The 24387-nt window shown below is 39.9% G+C and overlaps 1 protein-coding gene across 2 annotated transcripts in view; it reads left to right on the forward strand.

Annotated features, from left to right (window-relative positions):
- Positions 1–23828, forward strand: part of LOC124282934 (E3 ubiquitin-protein ligase TRIM71-like) — a 28031-nt gene extending 4203 nt beyond the window's left edge. Inside the window, exons 1-3 of one of the 2 annotated variants that reach the window (XM_046718983.1) lie at positions 16689–16910; positions 20314–20605; positions 21808–23828. In XM_046718983.1, coding sequence (XP_046574939.1) covers positions 20314–20605; positions 21808–23507 — 1992 coding nt within the window. In that variant the 5' untranslated portion in view covers positions 16689–16910 and the 3' untranslated portion in view covers positions 23508–23828. Of the gene's footprint in view, positions 1–16688; positions 16911–20313; positions 20606–21807 lie in introns of those variants that run through there. The other variant, XM_046718984.1, reaches the window with a different exon arrangement.
- The last annotated feature ends 559 nt before the right edge of the window (positions 23829–24387 follow it).

A 24387-nucleotide genomic window follows, 5' to 3' on the forward strand; every position in this document is an offset into this window, starting at 1 on the left:
CAAATCATCGCATTTAATGTACTGTGTGTCTGAGTATATCTAATATATAGTGTGAATGACTATTTCTGACTGTATAGTGTGAATGAGTATATCTCATGTATGGCATGACTAAGTATATCTAATATACTGTGTGACTAAGCATATCTATCTAATATACTGTGTGTCTGAGTATATCTAATGTACAATGTGACTGAGTATATCTAATATATTGTGTGTCTGAGTATATCTAGTATACTGTGTGTCTGAGTATATCTAATGTACAGTGTGACTGAGCATATCTAATATACTGTGTGTCTGAGTATATCTCATGTATAGCGTGACTAAGTATATCTAATATACTGTGTGTCTGAGTATATCTAATAGACTGTGTGACTGAGTATATCTAATGTACAATGTGTCAGAGTATATCTAATAGACTGTGTGACTGAGTATATCTAATATACTGTGTGTCTGAGTATATCTAGTATACTGTGTGTCTGAGTATATCTAATGTACAGTGTGACTGAGTATATCTAATAGACTGTGTGACTGAGTATATCTAATATACTGTGTGTCTGAGTATATCTAGTATACTATGTGTCTGAGTATATCTAATGTACAGTGTGACTGAGTATATCTAATGTACAGTGTGACTGAGTATATCTAATATATTGTGTGTCTGAGTATATCTAATGTACAGTGTGACTGAGTATATCTAATGTACAGTGTGACTGAGTATATCTAATGTACAGTGTGACTGAGTATATCTAATGTACAGTGTGACTGAGTATATCTAATGTACAGTGTGACTGAGTATATCTTATATACTGTGTGTCTGAGTATATCTAATGTACAGTGTGACTGAGTATATCTAATGTACAGTGTCACTGAGTATATCTAATATACTGTGTGTGTGAGTATATCTAATGTACAGTGTGACTGAGTATATATAATATACTGTGTGTCTGTGTTTATTTTAATGTACAGTGTGACTGAGTATATATCTAATGTACAGTGTGACTGAGTATATCTAATGTACTGTGTGACAGAGTATATATCTAATGTACAGTGTGACTGAGTATATCTAATATACTGTGTGTCTGAGTATATCTAATGTACAGTGTGACTGAGTATATATCTAATGTACAGTGTGACTGAGTAGTGTATTCTATAACGGAGAATGTATGATATACTTTGAGACTGGGGAAACTGATATTTAGTGCCAGTTAGTATCACTTGAATGCCCTTTGAACTTGTTGTAACGTATACAAATCAGAATAAGTTTTATTGTGGTATATTAGTATATGTAGCAGGACTGAATCAATGAAGACATACTTACTGGTATCGATGTATGTTATCTTTAGCTTAAACTTAGAATGCAAAGCATAATGTGTACATAGGGCTACTACATTGTTTGTGAAATTACTTAAATTTCTAAATTAATCCATTTGTATATTAGGTTCATCAAGATGGACTGATATTCTGTCATTGTGAACAGTTCCGCGTATGTGATATTTGCTTCCGTGCTAATCACCTTTACCTCAACTTTGAATTGATGTCAGATGTCAAGCTTGTTCTTTGTACCTTGAATTATTTTGCATCGTTATAGATACGAGGGACAGTCAAAAAGTAGTAACCCTGACCTAGTAAATGATTCAAATGCAGCTGTTTTAATGTTTTATTTTTCTACATATTATCTGTCAACCTCAAGCAAATTGGTTTTGCTACGTTCCAGCCTTACGATCCCCATTTTGTTTGAAATTTTAGCTTGGTACCCCCAAAAGCGCAAAATCTGCAATAAATGTACAACAAACTTCAGGTAACAAAATGTGCAAGAAACATTTTGTGTGTTTGAGATAGGTAGACGTCCGCTAGAATCAAACTTAGATATTAAAGTGGATAAAAAAGCAATTTGAAAGTACAATCGCTTGTTAAAGTGTTTCCCCTTTCATGTTTACTGAAATAGCTTGTTTTGGAGACACTACGTATTCTAATGTTTTCACTTTTTCACACATGATGCTAAAGGTTCAAAGTAAATACTGAATGGTCACACAAGTGTAACCTCTCAGTATATTGTAAACAGGGCCAGCTTGAATATCTGGACACAATGTTTTTGAAAGACTAAAATGGGTGTGTCCTTAAAAAAACAGCCCTGTCTAAACATAAATCAAGCAATTCAAATCTTTGAATGTTGATTATGACGGGAAATCATCCAATACTATTCTAACATATTTTATATGACATTATCTGAGGGCATACCATTATCCAAGAGGTACTAAATGACGGATCGTTTTTCATTTTTTGCATTTTTTCTAGAAATATTATACCCCAATGTGTTGTGATGACTAATATCTCGTTAATCACATTACCCAAATATGTGAATTTTTTTATACGACTTTGCTAATGATTCCTACAAACTAAAATGGAAGCTTTTCAAACATTGGACATCGAGAATATAGTTAGGCTGAGTACTTTTTGACCGACCCTCGTATTCATATTTCGTGAATATGACTTGGATTAGTCTATGTAAATGCAAAACTTTCTCGCCATTTCGAGCAGCCCGCAGGAAATGTTTAATTCCATGTGGGTAGTACCAGTACTGCTTTATCCAGCAGTAACTGTGACTTTTGTGAGTGTGAATATGAATTTACAAGATTTGTGTTCCGTGTGATATGATTTATTACTTCTCGATCATAAGCTGCTTCCAATTAGTAGATCAGCGCGTTTCCAATAAACGAGATCAAGTACTTCCTGTTAAACGACTATTCTCAATAGCCTGTCAAAGGCACTGCTCTGTTCCCAAAGTGTGTCTGCGAGTAGAAAAACTTGTTTCCATGTTTATAAATGCAGTCTAGCAGTGTTTTGTATCTCTTATTGGGATCGGGAGCTGAAATTGTGTTCCCTATCACCGTTTGCTATAGGGTTAACGGATGACAGGGTCATCAGGGTCACATGTATCCTTGTGATCTTGGTATGGGAGTACATTGTGCAGAGCTGTGTTTATTAGGAACCGTAAAACCCGGTTCGGTCAGGGTATCCTCAAGATTCAAGATTCAGTAACATACTAATCTTTGTATAGCGCCAATATCCAGCTCAGCTGCTCAAAGGCACTTTGTTTTTCCCTTAATCATTGGATGTCAATCTCAATGGCAATCGTATTTTTCAATCTCAACTCCCTGGGGATCATACAGCTTTGAAGCCGTTTAGGCGCAGTGTAGACATTACTTGACTATGATAAAGGGACAGTATGACTTAACCTCTATCCACCGACTATCCATGTGTTAGAGGGACGGTGTGGCGTTGCAATTGTGAAGTGAACATTACATTTAACCTCTATCCACCGACTATCTATGTGTAAGACGGAGAGTGTGACGTTGCAAATGTGAAGTGAACATTACATTTAACTTCTATCCATCGACTATCCATGTGTTAGAGGGACAGTGTGACGTTGCAAGTGCGAAGTGAACATTACATTTAACCTCTATCTACCGACTGTCCATGTGTCAGAGATGCTATGTGACTGGACCAGATAATCCAGTGTTTGACATTGTGAGCACCACTCCATACCGCTCCAGAACACCTGGTCCGTTAATCGCCTCATCACAAATTATGTTGCTGGGTTGATGATCCAAGTCCCCATGGGTCCTTACAAATTGACTGCAGTTTAAAAGATATGTGTATGGCACCGTCGAAGGTATATTTTGACTGAGCAAATAAATGACGAAATTTACCAAACATATCCCTGGCCTTCTACTATTTGTCATCCACTGCCATACAGAAGGAACAGTTGTTGCATGATGTTTCAATCAAGATCAATACAGCTGTTTTCGGTATGCCTGAAAAGTATTTTCATGGGTTCAAAGCAGTTCAACCTTGATTTTAGACCTGTCAATCACTCAACCAACCATTCAACCCAACAATCACTCAGTCAACCATCCAACTACTTAGCCCCTCAACCACCCAATCACTCACTCAACCAACCACTCACTCAACCATCCAACTACTCAACCACTCAACCACCCACACACTAACTCAACCAGCCAGGAACTCGGCCACCCAACAACTCAACCATATCAACCGCTAGGCCAGAGACAAGACTTCAAAACTTCCTTTCAAAAGTGATTTTCCTTGTCGCTAACTTTGCATAGATCTTATCCAGGTGACATGTTGGGATTCAACAGTCAACTAAAATACTCACCGGAAAGAGAGTTAACATGGACCCACAATCAAACCTAGGTTCTAGTTTCATTGAGCCTGATCTTCATATTGGTCCAGTTGCCTGGTTTCCAGTGAATGTTTCGTTAAGATGTGTTTCCTGCCCATAATTACGGAGACGTGTCCGTGAGACATCATTACATATGTTCACAGTTCTATTTAAGGCAGCAGGTGATAAGACGAGTTGCTGCAGTCTTTAAAGAATAATGTAATTTGATTTTAGAATGTGTTGGAAAATAGGTCCATGGAATTAATTCTAAGAGAATGGTGATACAGTTCAGTGGGTATTGATGTATCGAAGGGACTTGGCGAGGACAGAATGTGGGGAGAGGCAAATAGCCAAGACATGAAAGGGGGAATGAACATTGAATACAAGTAAAAATGTAGATGTGTCAAGAATTCTAAATCTAACCCTCGACCAAGTGTATTGAATTCTGTGGAGATCTCTTCTTTGAGTGGCATTTCTGAAGGTGGGAAGTACAATGTAGACACACGTTATGGATAACAACATCTTTCATCTGACTTCCAATACAGATTCTTTTACCGTTGTCTAGCAGTAATGTTCACAAAGTTAAAGAATTTGTACGGAAACGTCGCGCTGACGAAATGAAGAACTTGTTATCCATACAGTTTGTCAATATTAGTGAGGATCACAGTAAAAGGTGTGTCCAAATCTTATTCTAAAGTATATTCTTAATGAAGGAACTGACAGACTGACTTATCAAGCAGTCGAAGGCACCACTTTTTCAAGTAAAGGGTTATGCTATTTCACCTGTAAAGATCTGCTGTTTGTTGGTTCAAATTTGTTGTTCAAGGCAGATACTGAAATTACTGTCATAGTTGCCGTTACGCAATAAAACATTTCAGATTGCCAACAGACAACCAGATCGTCAAAAGACTTGCAAAGACTCTCCACTTGCAAACTTTATTATTACCGCCAGTAGTTTTGATTGGCCGTGGGTGGACCAATCGTGTGAAGCACCGCGATTCGCTGAGCAGAGTTACATCCCTTGGACATGCCAGAATTCTGCTGTACCCAATTATGTGGTATCTCAGCTCCCATTCCCGTGCGTGTGGGTTCCAAGCAGTCTTTGACCTGTATCAGTGCAGATGTCAGCTAAAAATGCTTTCATCACGAGCTAGGTTTGAAGTTGTTTCGCACTGTATTGTTGTAGATCGTCAGCAACATGAAGACACAGATGTATTATTCCATATGGGAAGGAGGACACAGGGTAGTACTTTTCCAATTCGTGACCAACTCGTGTTCCTACGAGACAAACGGAATAGCGACTCGTGTCCCTCTGGAAGGATTTCATATTGGCGCATGAACATGAAAACTACTTTAAACAGGAACGATAACTCTATTCCTGTTTCATTCCAATGGTACTTAATATCACCCAAGCACATATTGAATTGCTGTGTTTCATTTTGCTTATTTACTTTAAAGAATTAAACCTCTTTGATTTGTTGAGATATATAAGAATGAACAAAAAAATCCAAACATGTCAGACTAAAAGGTTTCAGGCTAAAACGTCACCACAGCATAACGACACCTGGCGAAAACTCAACCATTTGGACATAACGGAACCTCGACTTGGCGAAAACGGCTACAAATCTAAGGCACCAACTAAAATCTTATTGGGAAACTAGTTTGTCATTAGATAATTCTGATTACAGAATGTTTAGATAGTAAATTCATCTACTGTGCCGACAGTGATTGGAAAGGGCATCCCAATTTAGCGTGAAAACATCGCAACCTTTGATTTTTTAAGTACATTTACTCAACTGAAATCGCTCAAACTCAGTGTCAAAATGAAAGTGTATTTAAAGCGCACAAATATAATCATTACATAACATTCATCACAATGTCTCACCTCTGTGTTGTATGCGAGACGACCGTAAGAAAGAATCAACATGCTGTATCTTGTGACGGGTGTGAATTATGGACTCTTGTGTTTGTGGTACCGGCTTCTCTGTATCACGGTACCTTCCCTTTCGTATGTGTGGGCTGTCGCACGAATTCCTTTGACAACATGATGGACACGGTGAACTCGGACTACACCTTACCAGCTGCTGAGCAACCACAGACATTAGGCAGCACAATTCTGTTAGCTATGTTCTTGGTACTTTCAATATGACGATGCATATTTTTCATGATTTTTAAACAATGACATAATGCTATAAACGATTTAATTACTCGGGATTATTTTTATCAAAGTACCGCCTCCATTACGCGCGTTCTGATTGGTTTTTCGTATCTTTACACAAAACAAGCATCGAGACGGGGACGAGTCTTCTTGGAGGTTACGGAAAGGGTTAAGGACCCCCTGAAACACACACACATGGGCTCCACACATTGGGGGGATTCGAACCCGACCTCGGACGGAGTTTCACCACTTGGCTGACCCTTCCTCCTACACGGCCCTGTGTATAGCGGAATTTTTGAAATATTCAGATTTGAAGTTTAAAGAAATGTGTGAAAATAGGTTACACAATCCTATTATTGTAAGAAAAGATACAGAATGAAAGCAACGTTTTATTTCCGTGACACCTCCGTCCCCTGCCGCCCAGATGCCCTCTCCGAAGGAAAATATATTCACAACCCAGAGATCGATAACGGTTGGCTAACCAGTAGCTATTCATCACAGGGTCCAGTTTCCTCTACACCGCCTGGATGGAGTGAGAGCGAGTGAGTTTAGTTTAGCCACACTCAACAATATTCCAGACATATGGCGGCGGTCTGTAACTAATCGAGTTTGGACCAGACAATCCAGTGATCAACAGCATGATCATCATTCTGCGCAATTGGGAACCGATGACATGTGTCAACCAAGTCTGCGAGCCTGACCGAATGATCCCGTTAGTCGCCTCTTGCGACAAGCATAGTCACCTTTTGTGGCAAGCATGGGTTGCTGAAGACCTATTCTACCCCGGATCTTCACGGGTCCGCCTGGGTGGAACGAGGAAGTGAAGGTTAGTGGGCGTGCTGGCGATATTTGCCAATTCTAACAATGACCAGGTATAGCGGCTGATGGACAAGTTGTGAAGTAATGCGGGGGTAAAAGTCTACTAATTCAGCCTTGGTGTTATGTTTCCTGTGTGTGGTAATTCAGACATGGTGTTATGTTTCCTGTGTGTGGTAATTCAGACATGGTGTTATGTTTCCTGTGTGCGGTAATTCAGCCATGGTGTGATGTTTCCTGTGTGTGGTAATTCAGCCTTGGTGTTATGTTTCCTGAGTGTGGTAATTCAGACATGGTGTTATGTTTCCTGTGTGTGGTAATCCAGACATGGTGTTATGTTTCCTGTGTGTGGTAATTCAGCCATGGTGATATGTTTCCTGTGTGTGGTAATTCAGTCATGGTGTTATGTTTCCTGTGTGTGACCTTCCCCCTGCTGTGTTGACGTGTCTACTTTCGTTATGTACAGGGAACCGGCTACCCTCATCTCACACAAGTTGGTGTGTGGACCTACCGATACACCGACGTCAGTGAATTAGTATGCCTATCATATGGGTGTATAATGTCAAGGTGCACTGCCTTTGTTGGACAATCTCTTACAGCCTACCTACGTTATCGAAATGAGTTTTGCAGTCTAGGTCAGTCCATTGTATACCCGATAATAAACGCCAAATGAACCTGTTGATAGCGCCTCTGGTGATATGAAAGACATTTATGAGAGACTGACCAAAGACAAAATTCAACAGTGTATTAGTAAGTCTATGCGTATTATTAAAGTTTACATTTTCGAGAAATATATTTGTCAAGTTAGGTTCCAAAGTCGTATATTGGGAAGAAATGACGGAGAGATAATGTATGCAATGACAGTAGTACATGTGCAATAACGTGTTTCGTAGTTGACACGTGAACCCTGACCCATCGTGTCTTGTCTGAAGGTGTAGTTACGTCGTGTTGTGTCTCGACGCTAACAAGTAGCCGTTTAGTACTCGGTGATCAATGGACATGGTGTGAAGCAATAAGGTGGTAATTGTCTTATAATTCGTGTTTGAGTCCTTCCCTCTGTGTTGCCAGGTCTACTTTCCGTATAGCTATGTTCAGGTATATGGATGTGTACACGACTCTGGTGATATGAATAACCTTTACGAGAGACTAATAAACCCACAAAAATCAAAAGTATATTATCAAATCTAAATGTATTTAAGTTTACAATTTCTGAAAAATCAAGTAATGTGAGGCTCTAAAGTCGTATAATGGGTAAAAATGACGGACCGGTACAGAGAGCAATGAAAGAAGTGCATGTGCATGTCTTCCCCTCTGTGTTGCCTGGTCTCCTTTCACTATGTACAGGTATATGGACATGTACACCCAAATGTCAGGTGTCTGTGGACATGAGGATACATTGATTCAAGATGGAATATTAATAGGGCTGTCATTTCTACATTTTATACACCTGTTCAACAGTAATTATTCATATGGCTAGTGTTGTTGCTGGCGCAAAACAGTTGACACCAGTCTACTTTCGTTATGCAAGTGAGAGCTGATATCGATATCTGGTATTTGCGTGACAATACACGTACCTTGACCTGGTGAACGCGGCTGTTCTTCTTTCACAAGAGACAAATCGAAAGAAATCAGCTCTATCAAAATTTGAACTCAATAAAATAACATTGATTCTCAATTTGGTTTTGTATCACATTCTGTGTATGTATGTACATGGGTTGACTGAATGAGTGGGTTTTGCTTTACGCCGCTTTTAGCTATATTCCAGCAATACTACTGCGGGGGACACCAGAAATGGGCTTCACACATTGTGCTCATGTGGGGAATCGAACCCGGGTCTTCGGCGTGAGAAGCGGACACTTTAACTACCAGGCTACCCACCGCCCCCGTTGACTGATTAAACATCATTCTGTCTGTGATAATTGATCATGGACAACGTCAGTGTTGCCAAGTGTACGAGTCATAATTGTTGCCTCTAGGTGGAGATTGAAGATGTATAGACGTCTTCATGAACGCTTTGCGTCAAACATTAGCTGGACGTCCTCGTAGTTGGTAGAAGTAGTGTGATTGTTTGGACATCAACTTCACACAATGGCAGAAAGAAATCTGGTTCATTTTCATCACCGAAAAAATACGGTCACCCACCCAATGATAATCTGTGACCAACGTTGATTAACTTTGACTGATTTGTGACCTGGGATCTATGCACAAGACCACACACCACCGGGTTGTTCTTGTCTTCCAGAGTGGGCACACAAGATACTGATTGCTGATGACCTTGATCTGTCGACTTCTCCATATACCATTCATGTCATCATCAGTGAAATTTGTTTAAATATGTTTAAAAGTTTGAAATGAACACTACTATAGTTCATGTATTTCCCTGTATTCCACATGTTTCTTGCAGATGTTTGCAGATGGCAACATCTCAGAAACTGCAGGAACATTTCCTCACATGCACCATATGTACAGAGGTGTTTGACAATCCATGCACCCTTGTCTGTTATCACACATTCTGTCGGAAATGTGTCGTCAACTACGCCAAAACCAAACCGGTAGCCATCAGTGCAAGTCTCTGCTGTGTCCTTTCTGCAGCAAGACGACGAAAGTGACCTCCCCTGAGAGACCAAAAGATGAGTGGGCGGATGACGTCAAACCACGCTTTGTCATCCAGGGGCTGCTGGACTCATTTGGGCCCGGATGTAAAGGTAAGCTGAATGCTGAACCGGTACTGCAATGATAGTCTATTGGATGTGTCTTGCATCACACTCAACAGAAAAAAGCATAAACACGTGTAGTTGAACCTACAACCTGTTAAAGGTTTGTTTATGGTAACTGAATAGTTTGTAGTTTGTATTCGTACCAATACGGCATGTTGGCCTCTTACCCTTTGCAAAGGCAAAACTTCCCCCCTTTTCCAATGTGTACTATGCCTTTTTATATCTGAATACACTCATTATTTATCGGTAAGTGTTTCAGTTTGTACCTGCACAATACTCATGAACGTGGGGACTCAAGTTCTTGAATTCTCGTTAAGTCCGTCTAGCAGATATGTTCGCATTTTATTCCGTGTTATAAAGTATCTTACACTTATATTAAGTAGGAACAACCGTTGACAAATCATGAAAATTACCATTACATATATAGATAGAGAGAGTGAGTGTAGTTGCACCCTGCCTTAGATAGATGTGCGCACAAAAAAAAAAGGTGATATAATGCTGCCTGATTTTCATTCAACCTTGTTTCGTCCAGATACGTAGAACTGCATGTGCTGTCATCGCGAAGGGGAGACAACTCCAGCGACTGTGTGGTGCTCGGTATGCGATGATGCCCTGTGTGACGTATGTGCTAGGGTGCACAGTCGCATCTCATCCACTCGTCATCACGATACAACTGACATGCCTAGTGAGGCCATTATCCCCAGGAAACGAAACATTTAGTGTAAAGAACACAAGGATGAAAATATCAAATTCCTGTGCAAAGATTGCAAGAAAGTCACCTGTCACACCTGTATCTATCACGAAAAATGTGAGTCAGTTGTCACTCTGGAGTCGGAATTACCTGTATTAAAGTCCCAGCTGTTGAATAAGAAGGAAAATATTTTGAAACAGCAAATGGAAATCAAAACAAAAGTTGATGCTGTTAAAGTGGACGTAGTTTGTGAAAGAGCTCGATAAGCAAGAATGGAACAGGAAATCAAGTCTTTTGGTACCAAATCTAGGGGGAAGATAACACTCATGGAAAATAAACTCCTGGATCAACTGAAAGAAGTTTCCAAAGAGCACGTTGAACAACTAACAGCCGACATAATGTCTTGTGAAATATCAGTACTGATGTACCGGCAGCAGGCTGAGCTGACAGAAAGGAGATATGCTGAGTAGAGCACTGGACGATCTGCATAGATGTCCAGTATGACTGTATGCTGAACTTTGAGGCTGGTCCTGTGCCACAAGACACTGGTAATGATCTGGACATACACAGTGGTTCTAACAGACTGTGAAAACATCAGTGTGAAGTCCTTCTACACCAGGAGCAAACAGGGACGTGAAAACATCAGTGTGAAGTCCTTCTACACCAGGAGCAAACAGGGACGTGAAAACATCAGTGTGAAGTCCTTCTACACCAGGAGCAAACAGGGACGTGAAAACATCAGTGTGAAGTCCTTCTACACCAGGAGCAAACAAGGACGTCACAGTAAGCTCAACCTGGGAGGTTAACCATGGGGTATAACAAGGCTGAAACATAACCAGGTGGCTGTCACTGTGATGCATACCAGACACATTGCAACAGTTAAAGTGAGCCCTGACCTGGTACTGCCGTCGACCATCACAACCAGCAAACAGGACTGGAGTATAACGGGCCTGACATCAACAACACTAGCAGTTAGTTCTAATATATGCGTGGATATTCTGGACATGACAGGAAACGTCCTAACGTCAATGAACCCTATAGATAGAGGAAAGGAAATCATACATTCTCCCAACTTTCATTGTACAACAAGGACAGGAAACATCCTTGTGTCGGATGGTGGTTCGAAGCGTGTCCTGTGCCTGATGGGGACGTTGTGCTCACCTACCCTACAACAGGACATACACCACTGGTAGATACACGTGGTATCACAAGTACCAACACAGGTGACATCCTGGTTACTGACTACTATCAACGTACTGTTGTTCAACTGACTGAGTCAGGACAGTTTGTCAGAAACATACTCACTGCAGATGATGACGTCTCGTGCCCGCTCGGAGTTGGTGTAGATGGACGTGGCTGTGTGTATGTTTGTATTCGGTACCCAGATGAAATCAAAGTATTCACTTTCAGTAACTCAGTATAGACCTTTGATTCACTATCAAGTGCTCATTTTGTCTGTAAATATTAAAAATAACTACATTTACAACGACCTCCTGACTGGAGATTGAATGACATGGTGTTGACAAATCATCACATGTAATATACAGTGTTGTGGAATATAAATATAACTACTAGATAGTGTGACTGAATATAACTACTATACAATGTGACTGTGTGTAGGTAATATACATTGTGGCTGAGTATATCTAATATACAGTGTGACTGGGGAAATCTGATGTTTAGTGTCAGTGAGTCTCATCTGAATGTCCTTTGAATGTCTTGTAACGTATGCAAATCAGAATACGTTTCCTTGTTGTGTATGCAGAAGGACTAATTGAATGAAGACACACGTATGGATATCAGTGTATGCCACTTAAACTTAAACTTTGAAATCAAATTTTTATGTGTACATTGGGTTACTTGGTCTTTCAGACCTATTCGTAAATAGGGGTAGAAAATTGCCAATAGAGAAATGTTTAAGATTATGTCCTTTATGTCATTCAGCCATTGAAAATGAAATCCATTTCACATTTTTCCGCCCATTTTATGTTGATCCAAGAACCAAATATATACCAGTGCAATATCAGTCAAAATATCCCGAAACTGCCTTTGTTTCAATTTTATCCTCAAATAATGAAAACGTTATTCTCCAACTTGCCTTCTATGTAAAACATGATTTATCTTAAGAAATGAACTGTTAAGCATTTATTAGCTTTATTCCTTTCATCCTTTTATGTATATCATGTATTCTCCTTGTATGTGGGCCAGAGGCCTTAAATACAATAAACACTTTGACTTGACTTGTCTACTGCACCATGCTCTGAATTTATTGGAATTTCTAAGTTAGTCCATTCATAAATTTTGATCTGAGACTGTTATTCTGCCATGATGATCAGTTCCGCGTATGTGCTACTCCCCTTTACTTTAATTTAGGATTGATGTCTGATTCCACTAGTGACGATCTGGGTAAGAATTGGTCTACGGCATTCCATGCTTCCCGTAAGAGGCGACTAAAGGGTTCGGGTGGTCAGGCTCGCTGACTTGGTTGATGCATGCCAACGTATCCGTACTGCGTAGATTTATGTTCATGCTTTTGATCACTGGATTATCTGGGCCAGATTGGATTATTTACAGACCGCCGCCAGCTGGAATATCAAATAGCGCGGCGGTAAAAAACAAACTCAAAATACAGGCGTTTGATGTGAAGATATTATTTCTCAATCATTAACTATTTCTGTTTTTAGATCAACGTGTTTCCAGTAAACAACGATGAAGTATGCCCTGTTGCGTTCTAAATAGCCAACACAAGATACTGCAGTCGTTTCCTAACTGTGTTGGAATGACTCGCTTTTTAACACACTGTTTACACAGAATCCCACAACGACTCCTTTGGCATTATAAAACGCAGCGTAAAACATCAGAGTGTGGCACATAACGCAGCCTGTCGTATTGTCGAAGTTTCTTTAGCTTTTTGCGTTTTGTTTATGTCATTGCGAGAAGACTACAATGGCATTTCTGAAGTCCATTGTATAGCGAACACAAAGGTTTTGCTAAAAGTAGAAATAATGATATCAAGAGACTCCCAACAAGCAAATATCAAGAGGATTTACGTGTCTGTTTAGTAACAATGTAGAAGTAAACATACGTAAACCAAAGATATTATGGAAGCTGTATCCTAGCATATATCATTGTAGTGAGTCTAAGGTATATTTTCCAGCACAACAAACGAACCTTCTTTCTTTCACACCTGTCAGTGAGAAATCATTGTTATAACTGGTATCAAACAGATGTATGTGGTAGAATTATAGATCCGTGGTTACTCCACAGTGATGATCTGAGACATTTTTCGATTCTAATTTGTATTATAGTTTGTTGCCTTGGTAATGAATTGATTAATCAATAATACTTGTGTAAACAATTATGTTGATATCGCAGGTTAAGTCAAGGCGCGTGTTATCTCCACTGTGGATCCTCTTGGAACACACAATGTGTACAACTTTAGTATTTTTACTGGTGAGATGCGTCAAATGTCATCCATCGTCTTTCAAAAATACCTCACATGGTAACGTCAGTGTCTGTCCATGATGAGATGGATTTACCGAGTGGTGTGATTGATGGAATGATGAAGAATGACGTTCTTTGTTGATAAGCATGATGAACAAAGATGTTAGATGTACTAGCAATGATGACGTGTTATGTACAATCAACATTTAACACTCGGGTGCTTTAGACATTTTTAACGATCTAATTTTGACCAAAGTTAATTTGAATACAGCGGAAATTAACATTCCTGTTTGGGATATATCATGGAAATATATTTTTCTCAGTCATAGAAAATAGACAAAATATATCAAATAACTTGACCATCGAAGGGACATTTTAAAACGATTCAAAGTAAGTATTATAGTTAATTATCAAAATCTGATCTACTAAAGTAATCCTGAACCCTCCAGACACTCCAAGTCAGCTATTTCAGAACACACCCAACCCCATTCAGGAAGCCAACCGGCCACACTGCAAGATAAGAAAACTCACCTAGACAGTCAACATCAAACGACCCAACCCGACAGTCAGCAGAGATAATGGTTATTACATCCCTGCAGCTTACGATCTTCACTTAATACACCCAAATCTTTTTAAGTACTGTTTGATACTTTAGAAAACATAATCAGCTTCGTTGAAATAACAAAATCTGTATGATCTATGAGAAGCCCAGGTATTGGTGGATCCTTAATGCAGCAGTGACGTTTTCACGTATTTTTACATTGTAGTTTGTTTATTTAAAAGTCAATAAAAACGTTTTACGGAAACATTTCCTTTTTATTGTGTTATACAGTTTAGTGGGTAACAGTATCATTCATGGTATTCTCTTTACCTGTTGTCTGTGTAGGACAGGTTGATGAATATGCATATCACGTGCATTTCATGTTAGTGGGAATCTTTGTGATAATATTGAGGATTTTGATTGGCTGATTAGATCATCTGTTTCAATAAGATGATACCTCGTGGTGTCTTGTTGTTGTAATTGCGTTCTGAGTGCCGAATATGTGAGGCCAAACCAGAGTTGTCACCAGGTTAGTTTAGATATGGTTGTACAAATGGTTTATAAAGTTGTCAGGTTATAAAGTATTAGTGATGAAGTTAAGCTACTGTTCTAGGCTAAAAACGTTTATTAAACAGTCATTAATATTAGCATTTTAAAAATGTTAACATTATGCTTAGCTAAACTGGTTTAGGCAGTAAAGTATTCACACCAAACGTTGTATTCTCATTTTATTCACATATGAATTCTTTGCAAGTTGTCCCGTGTGTAGAATGTACGCGCTGTGATAATGGCTGCTAAGCATGCGAATGCATGGCGTGTGTCAATTATGGATGCGTGTAATATATGTACATTCGACCATTTTGTGTTACTAAGGTTTATGATCACGTTGCCGTCGGGCAGGGATAGTTTTCATGATGGATAGCTATGACCAAAGTAAATCAACATGTGATAATACAAAGGTATTTCTGTCTTGGATATATCTCAAAGAAAAGGTGTTTTTCTCAGGCAAAGAAATTACACAAAATATGTCAAATAACTCGATTTCCAAAAGGAATTTATTCCTCGTACCATCTTTGGGAAAGAAAAAAAGATTAATATTTCAATTTGATGATATAAATCTGATCTGAGAAAGTAATTCTGAATCCTCCCTTCATGTTCATGTACAATGTATTTTGGTCAGAGAGTGAGTGAGGTTTGGTGTTACGGTTGTTTCAACAGTAATCTAGTTATAGTTATGACGTAGTTGCAGGAAAGCCCGAGGTAATGTAGATCTCTGACATTTATGTTTTTGTGAAACCCATGAACACATGTATGGCACTGACACATATAGAAACTTAACTGGGGAAAAGTGAGATTCGAACCCACAATCTCTAGCATCTGGTGTGCCAATGGGACACAACTCTGCAGAGTACATAGTCGACTGAAACCCCGTGTTTGTTGGTTTAAATTTGTGGTTCAAGGCAGACAGTGAAATTACTGTCATAGTTGCCATTACACACAAAAACACACACAATAAAAACAAAAGAAACATTTTTGTTGGCAACAAAGAATCAAATTGCCCAAAGACATTCTCCACTTGCACACTTTGTTAAAAGTTTTGATTCGCCGTGGGTGGACCAATCATGTGAAGCACCGCTATTCGCAGAGTTGCATCCCTTGGGCATGCCAGGATTCTGCTGTATCCAATTATGAGGTATTTCAGCACCATTCCCGTACGTGTGGGTTTCACCCAGTCTTGGACCTGTATCAGTGCAGATATCAACTAAAACATTCGTTTCGCTCTGTCATATTGCAGATCGTCAACAAGAGTGAGCTAAGTTCGGCAATAATTCAGCCATTTCGTGACGAGAAAAATATAATTTATATCAACAATAAAATCAATAAATTTAGAACATAAAAATCTGCAATCGAAGGACAGTAAAACTACTAGTGTACCATAGCTCTAAAATTTAAAACTAGTACGATATCATGAAAAATATAACTATAGACAACACTACAATATATAAACGGGCTATAGATCACCACCAACTGAATCGTCAACAAGATAAAGAGGCAGACACAGATATCAGGCACCACAAACAGATCACTTCTGTACACAGCAGAAATTAGCTTCGCACATTGTAACCATGTTGAGCTCCGAACCCGACCTCTGGCATGACGGCCAGAGAATGTTTTGAAATCAGTTTGTATGATCCTATAATCGAAAGACACGACACGCAGAATGAAAGAGGTGCGAAGAAACTGTGTGTGCGTTATCGTGTTATTCCCGTGATGCCTCCGACCCCTGTCACTAATCAGCAGATATTCGTCACGTGGTACAATCTCTATCTACATCACCTGTATGGAACGAGCACGTGAAGGTAAGTGGGCGTGTTGGGGATATTTGCCAGACTTCACTTACACTACAAATCTTCCAATGTCGGGTTATAGTCAATTCGTTACTCTGTGATTGATGGACAAGGTGTGAAGTAATACGGTGGTAATTGTCTACTATTTCAGCCATGTTGTTATGTTTCCTGTGTGTGGTAATTCAGCCATGGTGCTATGTTTCCCGTGTGTGTAATTCAGCAATGGTGGTCTGTTTCCTGAGTGTGGTAATTCAGCCATGGTGTTATGTTTCCTGTGTGTTGTAATTCACCCACGGTGTTATGTTTCCTGTGTGTGGTAATACACCCGTGGTGTTATGTTTCCTGTGTGTAGTAATTCAGCCATGGTTGTCAGTTTAATGTGTGTGGTAATTCAGCCATGGTGTTATGTTTCCTGTATGTGGTAATTCAGCCAAGGTGTTATGTTTCCTGTGTGTGGTAATGCACCCATGGTGTTATGTTTCCTGTGTGTGGTAATTCAGACATGGTGCTATGTTTCCTGTGTGTGGTAATTCAGACAGGGTGTTATGTTTCCTGTGTGTGGTAATTCAGCCATGGTGTTATGTTTCCTGTGTGTGGTAATGCACCCATGGTGCTATGTTTACTGTGTGTGGTAATTCAGCCATGTGTGGTTCAGCCATGGTGTTATGTTTCCTGTGGTAATTCAGGCATGGTGTTATGTTTCCTTCAGCCATGGTGTTATGTGTGTGGTAATTCAGCCATGGTAATTCAGCCATACGCTGTTATGTTTCCTGTGTGAGGTAATGCACACAATGGTGTTATGTTTCTCGCGTGTTGTAATTCAGGAATGGTGTTAAGTTTCCTGTGTGTGGTAATTCAACCAAGGTGTTATGTTTCCTGTGTGTGGTAATTCAGCCATGGTGTTATGTTTCCTGTGTGTGGTAATTCAACCATGGTGTTATGTTTCCTGTTTTTGGTACTTTAGCAATGGTGTTATGTTTCCTGTGTGTGGTAATTCAGCCATGGTGCTATGTTTCCTGTGCGTGGTAATTCAGCCCTGGTGGTCTGTTTCCTGAGTGTGGTAATTCAGCCATGGTGCGATGTTTGCTGTGTGGTAATTCAGCCATGGTGGTCTGTTTCCTGTGTGTGCTAATTCAACCATGGTGTTATGTTTCCTGCGTGTGGTAATTCAGCAATAGTTGTATGTTTCCTGTGTTTGGTAATGCACCCATGGTGTTATGTTTCCTGTGTGAGGTAATGCAACCATGGTGTTATGCTTCCCGTGTGTTGTAATTCAGCCATGGTGTTATGTTTCCTGTGATTGGTAATTCAGCCATGGTGTTATGTTTTCTGTGTGTGGTAATTCAGCCATGGTGCTATGTTCCCTGTGTGATGTAATTCAGCCATGGTGCTATGTTTCCTGTGTGTGGTAATTCAGCCATGGTGTTATGTTTCCTGTGTGTGGCCTTCCCACAGCTGTGTTGACGTTTCTACTTTCGTTATGTACTGGGAAGCGACTACCCTCATCTCACACAAGTTCGTGTGTGGACTTACCGATGCACTGACGTCAGTTAATTACTATGCCTATCATATCTACACATAATACAGTTTTGAGACAGTATGGGTGTATAGTGTCAAGTGGGACTGCATTTGTTGGGCAATCTCTTACAGCCTACTTTCGTTATCGATATGAGTTATGCAATCTTTGTCAGTACATTATATAGGCGACAATAAACGTACATGCACTCTGGTGATACGAAAGGCTTTGATAAGAAGACTAACTAAAGACAAAGTATATCATTAAAAGTAAACGTATCAAAGTGTACATTTTGGAAAAAAATAGACTAATGCTTAGACTCTGAATAGATATAATTTTGATAGTAACAAACAAACCTATTATAAATTAAAAAGGGAGACCAGAGATTCAGAACCTGGGGAAATCTAGACTTGCTTCAATTAGGGCTTTAGCACTGCAGGGAAGGCTAGGCTGTAGGCAAAATAATGTGGTTCAGGGACTGTGAGACAGACTAGCAAAAATATATGTCAAATTAGTTTCAAAAGTCGTACATTGGGAGGAAATGACTGAGAGATAAATGAACGTAGGCAATGACAGAAGTATATGTGCTTTATCGTGTTGTATACTTGACACGTGAGCCCTGACCCCTCGTGTCTTCTCGGAGGGTGTATTTACGTCGTGTTGTGTGTCGTTGCTGACCAGTAGCCGTTTATAGCGACGTAATTACGCAGTGATCAAACGACAAGGTGTGAAGAAATACGGTGATAATGGTCTTAGAATTCGAGTCCTTCCCTCTGTGCTCCGTGGTCTACTTTCACTATGTACGGGTATATCGATATGTACAGCCTAATCTCAGGTGACTCGGTCTGTGGACATAACGGTACATTGACTCAAGATGGAAAACTATTAGGGCTGTCATTTCTACATTTAATAATATATTTAGACAGTAAATATTCATAGCTGGAGGCGCGTTTGTTGGCGCAAACAGTTGACACCAGCCTAGCTACTTTCGTTATGCAAATGAGCGCTGACATCGAAGTCAGCGCTTTATGTGCCAAGTGCACGAGTCATTGTTGCTTCTTGGTGTAAATGGCGGGTGTGTTGTCGTCTTCATTCACGTTTTGCGTCAAACGAAATCTGGACGTCCACGTAGTTGGCAGAAGCATCGTGATTGTTTGGACACCAAGTTTACACAATGGCAGAAACAAATGTGTTTCATTTTCGTCACTTCATCCAAGTACCGAGATCACGCAAGCTGAAAACAAACCTGTCAACCATCCAAGGACTCTCTGTGTACAACATTGCTTAACTTTGACTGATTAGTGACCTGGGGTATATGCACAAGACGACACCCCAACAGGCTGTTGTTGTCTCCCAGAGTGGGCACACACAATATTGATTGTAGAAGACCTTGATCTTAGAATGTTCAGTCTTTCTTCAGAACACATACACACACACTTGCACGCACGCACATACATCTGTGAGGCTTGTCGGCAGTGGTTGCGCTGGTATGTTCAAAAATTTGAAATGAACACTTACTATCGTTTACATATATAGAGAGAGAATACTAAATGGTGTCCCGTATAATACATTATTCATTCGTTAAGTATTCATTTATTATCCATCCAACACTAGCAAATATATCAGAATTCAACTTACAGAACGAGTGCATTACGCCGTCATAACAGGGGTCACGCGTATGAATACATTTCATTTATGATTGTCTGTTTTATTTGATTTTTAGAAGATGAACAAAGGGTTATGAAAAAGGGTCCAAATAACTTCAACCAACATATCATTTATTTTATATAAATGCTATTACACGTAACCGTTACTTTGGCCACATTGCCTAGTGCAAATAGTCCCGGCAGCATGCAATGCGTAATAACATTGTAGATTTAATGCATCTTCATTTTGCAGATGGCGACGTCTCAGAAACTGGAGGAACATTTTTTCACATGCACCATATGTACAGAAGTATTTGACAATCCGTGCACCCTTGTCTGTTATCACACATTCTGTCGGAAATGTGTCGTCAACTACACCAAAACCAAACCACAAGCTATCAATGCCAAGTCTCTGCTGTGTCCTGTCTGCAGCAAGATGACGAAAGTGAGTGCCACCGAGAGACCAATAGATGAGTGGGCGGATGACGTCAAACCGAGCTTTGTCATCCAAGGACTGCTAGACTCATTTGGCCCTGGATGTAAAGGTAAGGATCAATGGTAAACTGGTACTGCAATGCACGGTGGTCTAGTGGATGTGTCTTGCACCTCACTCAAAAGAAAGGAAGGATAGACACGTGTAAAATCTGTTAAATATTCGTCTGTGGTCGTCGTATAAAGTTTGTAGCCGTGCCATTTTCGACTCTTAACCTTTGTGAAGGCAACACACTCCCTTACTCAATGTGAAAATGACTTATCTAAATCTACATGTAATTGCAAATACATTCATTATTTACTGATACAAATTTCAATTTGTACCCCCACAATACTCATGAATGTATTGGTCCTGCATGGCTGTTTTCCAAATATCTTGGTTGAAGTTAAAATGTAGCGTATTTAGGGTTCAAGTGATACCTCATTTTTCATTATGTCAAACTAGTCATTCAAGTTCCCGAAATCTGAGGTCAGTCTTGCAGATATCTTTGTTTTATATATCGTGTTGTGAGGTATAGTTTGGCATGAAATGCATGTGGACCCGGTTTTTTGTAAATATCTCTTCATCCAATGATCCAATCGATCTCAAACTGGGCATGGTGACAGCTAGAAGTAGTCAATGTGAATGATCCAAACGGTCTATCACTGTGCAGTGCACAGGTAATTATCATGAACTGCACGTGCATTTACCTTTATGACTCAACACTGCCGCTGTTACAGGTCATTGACTCCCTCCCTCTGCAAGCAGTCTGCGTTCTGCTGTTTATTTTGTTGACAGTTACATAGACAGATTCTTTAATACAAATGCATAAAATGGGTGATTTACAATGTGATTAGGTTGTCTGACAAAACATCCACTTGCCCAGTTTGAGATCGATTGGGTCATTGGATGAAGAGATATTTACAAAAAAAACGGGTCCACATGCATTTCATGCCAACTATAGCTTACACTAAAATTACTAGTAACAACAATTCATAAACCACCAAAAATTGTGCAATAATGTATACAGATAGAGTGAGTGAGTTTGGTTTTATGCCGCCTTTGGCAATATTACAGCAATATCACGGCGAGGAAACCAGAAATAGGTGTCACACATTGTGCCCATCTTGGAAATCGAAACCGGTTTTTCGGCGTGACGATCGAACGCTTTGACTACAAGGCTAGCCTACCGCCCTTAAATAGCTAGACGTGAGAACAAACACTCGATGATACGATGCTGAATGCTTTCCATTCAACCTTGTTTTTTTTGTACAGATAAAAAGAACTGCACGTGCTGTCATCGCGAAGGGGAGACAACTCCAGCGACTGTGTGGTGCTCGGTATGCGATGACGCCCTGTGTGATGTATGTGCTAGGGTGCACAGTCGCATCTCATCCACTCGTCATCACGATACAACTGCCCTGACTAGTGAGGCCATTATCCCCAGGAAACGAAACATCAAGTGTAAAGAGCACAAGGATGAAAACATCAAATTCCTGTGCAAAGATTGCAAGAAAGTCACCTGTCACACCTGTTGTGTTATCTATCACCGGAAATGTGAGTCAGTCGTCACACTGGAGTCGGAATTACCTGCATTAAAGTCTCAGCTGTTGAATAAGAAGGAAACTATTTTGGAGAAGCAAATCCAAATGGAAGCAAAAGTTGATGCTGTTAAAGTGAACGTCGTTTCTGAAAAAGAACGATATGCAAGAATGGAACATGACATCAAGTCTTTTGGTAGCAACGCGAGAGGGAAGATAACTCTCATGGAAATTAAACTTCTAGATGAACTGAAAGAAGTTTCTGAAAAGCACTTTGAACAACTGACTGCCGACCTAAAGTCGAGTGAAATATCAGTACAGATGTACCGACAACAGACTGAGCTGATAGACCAGATTCTACAATCCGAGTGTGACATGGACGTGTATGAGATGTATCAGGGATGTGAGGCCGGTGATGTGGATGCTATCGGAGACGTAGACTTGAAGAAGAGGAGGAGAATAGCCAGGATCATGTTCAAACAGAACGAAGACATGCTGAGTAGAGCTCTGGACGATCTACAGCTGGGGGAGATAGATGTCCAGTATGACGGTATGGTGAACTTGGAGGCAACACCTGTATCTCAAGACACCAGTAACGTGCTGGACCTGAAGGCTGCTCCTGTGTTACAGGACACCATTAGCGTTAAGGTAGCAGGAGATCAGATTAATGTATACCCTGCTGACGTAACAGTGTTGACGGTGAATGGTACAGACACAGTGGTTGTAACAGACTGCAACAACAAGAGTGTGAAATCCTTCTACACCAAGAACAAACAGCGACATCACAGCAAGCTCCAACTGGGAAGTAGACCGTGGGGTATATCAAGGCTGAAACACAACCAGGTGGCTGTCACTGTGATGCATAACAGGCAGATTGTAACAGTTGAAGTGAACCCTGACCTGATGCTGCTGTCGACAATCACGACCAGCAAACAGTACTGGGGTATAACGTCTCTGACACCATCAACATTAGCAGCAGGTTCTGATAGATGTGTGGATATTCTGGACATGAGAGGAAACGTCATAAAGTCGATGAACGCTGTAGGTAGCGGAAAGGAAATCATACATACTCCTGGGTTTCTTTGTACAACAAGAACAGGAAACATCCTTGTGTCGGATGGCGGTTCGAAGCGTGTCCTGTGCCTGACAGCTGAAAGGGACGTTGTGTTCACTTACCCTACAACAGGACACACAACACTGGGATATCCACATGGTATCACAAGTACCAGCACTGGTGACATCCTGGTTACTGACTTCACTCAACACACTGTTGTTCATCTTACTGAGTCAGGGCAGTTTGTCAGAAACATACTCACTGCAGATGATGGTGTCTCGTTACCTCGCGGTGTTTGTGTAGATGGATGTGGTCGTGTTTATATTTGTAATTACCGTTCAGGTGAAATCAAGGTATTCAGTTTCAGTAACACAGTATAGACCTTTGATTCTTTCTTAAGTGATCATTGCATCTGTAAGTATTCCAATTAACTACATTTACAACGACCTCCTGACTGCAGATTGACTGAAGTGGTGCTGACAAATCATCACATGTAATGTACTTTGTGTCTGAGTATACCTAATATATAGTGTGAATGAGTATTTCTGACTGTATAGTGTAAATGAGTATATCTCATGTATAGCGTGACTAAGTATATCTAATATACTGTGTGAGTAACTATATCTATCTAATATACTGTGTCTGAGTACATCTAATGTACAGTGTGACTGAGTATATCTAATATACAGTGTGTCTCAGTATATCTAACATACAGTGTGTCTGAGTATATCTAATGTACAGTGTGACTGAGTATATCTAAGTACAGTGTGACTGAGTATATCTAATGTACAGTGTCTGAGTATATCTAATATACTGTATGGTTGAGTATATCTAATGTACAGTGTGACTGATTATATCTAATGTACTGTGTGACTGAGTATATCTAATATACCGTATGACTGAGTATATCTTATGTACAGTGTGACTGAGTATATATATTGTACAGTGTCTGAGTATATCTAATATACTGTATGGCTGAGTATATCTAATGTACAGTGTGACTGAGTATATCTAATGTACTGTGTGACTGAGTATATCTAATGTACTGTGTGACTGAGTATATCTAATGTACAGTGTGACTGGGTATATCTAATGTACAGTGTGACTGGGTATATCTAATGTACAGTGTGACTGGGTATATCTAATGTACAGTGTGACTGAGTTTATCTAATGTACAGTGTGACTGAGTATATCTAATATACTGTATGACTGAGTATATCTAATGTACAGTGTGACTGAGTATATCTTGTATACTGTGTG

The sequence above is a fragment of the Haliotis rubra genome, unplaced genomic scaffold (assembly GCF_003918875.1).
Source record: "Haliotis rubra isolate DU_JTF1 unplaced genomic scaffold, ASM391887v1 Scf307, whole genome shotgun sequence".
In the NCBI taxonomy this organism is placed as follows: domain Eukaryota; kingdom Metazoa; phylum Mollusca; class Gastropoda; order Lepetellida; family Haliotidae; genus Haliotis; species Haliotis rubra.